Source organism: Austrofundulus limnaeus, unplaced genomic scaffold, assembly GCF_001266775.1.
Source record: "Austrofundulus limnaeus strain Quisiro unplaced genomic scaffold, Austrofundulus_limnaeus-1.0 Scaffold240, whole genome shotgun sequence".
NCBI classification, from domain to species: Eukaryota; Metazoa; Chordata; class Actinopteri; order Cyprinodontiformes; family Rivulidae; genus Austrofundulus; species Austrofundulus limnaeus.
In genome coordinates, this window is record NW_013952642.1 from 62,178 (window position 1) to 64,030 (window position 1,853).

The 1,853-nt window shown below is 43.7% G+C and overlaps 1 protein-coding gene across 1 annotated transcript in view; it reads left to right on the plus strand.

Annotated features, from left to right (window-relative positions):
• The window catches only part of chpfa (chondroitin polymerizing factor a), a 21,390-nt gene that overhangs the window by 14,137 nt on the left and 5,400 nt on the right, over nucleotides 1–1,853 (plus strand). Inside the window, exon 2 of the mRNA XM_014020090.1 lies at nucleotides 113–677. Within this exon, the coding sequence (XP_013875544.1) occupies nucleotides 113–677 (565 nt within the window). The remainder of the gene's footprint in view (nucleotides 1–112; nucleotides 678–1,853) is intronic.

Below are 1,853 nucleotides of genomic sequence, written 5' to 3' on the forward strand. Positions count from 1 at the left end.
TATATATATAAACAGACATTCTCACATGGTTGTAAAACGGTGACACTGTCCTTTCGTTTAGTAAAAAAAGCAGCATGTATTCAGTAGTTGTTTGATCTGACATGTTTTTCAGGGCTAAATACATAAGCACAGAGTTGGGGATGCGAGAGCGCCTCTTCGTTGGGGTTCTGACATCCAAAAACTCCATCAACACCCTGGGCGTGGCTGTGAATCGCACCATAAGCCATCACTTCGACGCTGTGGCCTTCTTCACCGGCTCGCGCAACCGCAAAGTCCCTCACGGCATGTTTGTGGTTTCCCACGGAGACGAGCGGCTGATCTGGAACATGTTTCAGACCGTCAAGTTCATCTTTGATCATTACATCAACGAATACGACTGGTTCTACTTGGTCCAGGACGACGCCTACACAGAAGCGGACAGGATCAAGGCGCTGGTGGAGCACCTGAGCGCGGATCGAGAGCTTTACATGGGCCGCCCTGAGGAGTTCATAGGCGGAGAGATGGAGGGGAAGTACTGCTACGGGGGGTTTGGGTACCTCCTGTCACGCAGCTTGCTCTTACGACTTCAGCCCTTCCTGGAAAACTGCAGGAATGACATCCTGAGCTCCAGGCCTGACGAGTGGCTCGGGAGGTGCATCATTGACTACACCAGTGCAAACTGCGTTAGTGAATATGAGGTAGGCTGACTTTATTCTCTAAAGAGATTCGTAATTACCACCATTCATTCACCTTTCTTTTCGTTCGAAAAGCTTTCAAAGGTACAAAACCTTTTTCTCGGGTTCTAATTGTTTCAGGCTGAGTGGGAAACGAAAGGAAGCAGTTCATGTCTGAATGAATGTTGAGCGGCAAAGAAGAAGTGCTTGAAGACAGTGATTCAGAACAGCTGTGTGATAGGTTACAGCAGGGGGTTATCCTCTTCTGCAGAAAAGCCTAACTGCCCCTTTACAAATCGTTCTTTGCCCCTGGGGCGGCACTTAGAACTGACAGAAAACTGTATAGAACAGTAATTACTGTGCTGGTGTGGAGATGACATTCATATTACAGAGCAAAGGCCTAATGCCCTTTAACTCTTAGCAGCACCGGGGGCAAAGTAGAATAGGTAAACAGGCACAGAGAGCACAGCTGAGAGTTCAGCTTAGGTTCAATAGTGTGAAAATCCCCTGTGGGTCAACATGCTCTGCTCCTATAATGTCATTAGCATTTAGGGTCAAACGAGCTTTGTCCTGCTGCCTAAAAGCATTTTTTTTGTGTCATTCAGCACACACTGCTTTCATTATCTCTCACTGTCAAAAGGCGAAAGATGAGTGATAATGTCTTTTCCCATGTTTKTGAGTTACCAAAATAGTTATGAAATATAAACGGGAGGGTGTTTATGCAAAATTAGGTTTCTTGAGCTTTATTTTATGTTATAATGTCACCCCCTCATCAAAACCATATCCAGAGTGTTGCTTTGACTCATTTATGCACGTTAGAGAAACCCTTGAATCTCCTGTGGTAGCCATGTGGAGCTGCCTAAACAGGTGCTGGTACAAAGCACCGCCTATTTGTACTGTGGTGGAATTAATAYGGTTATGTTTAAGCAAATAATTCATGACATCCTTTAATGACCTAGGTTTTCATGACATTCTGTTCATCTGCAGATAGAATGATTAAAGTCAGAACAAGATTTGCTAACAGTCATTCTTAGATATCACTTGTGTTTATCTTTGTGTTTTCTCTTGACCTTGTATCAAATCTTGCTAAGATGACATTATGGTGTTTGTTTGAGTACCTTCATTCTTGGACCAGTGTATTTCTGTCTTTGTTAGATAAATATTACCATAACATTCACCATTCATTTAGCAATGTAATAC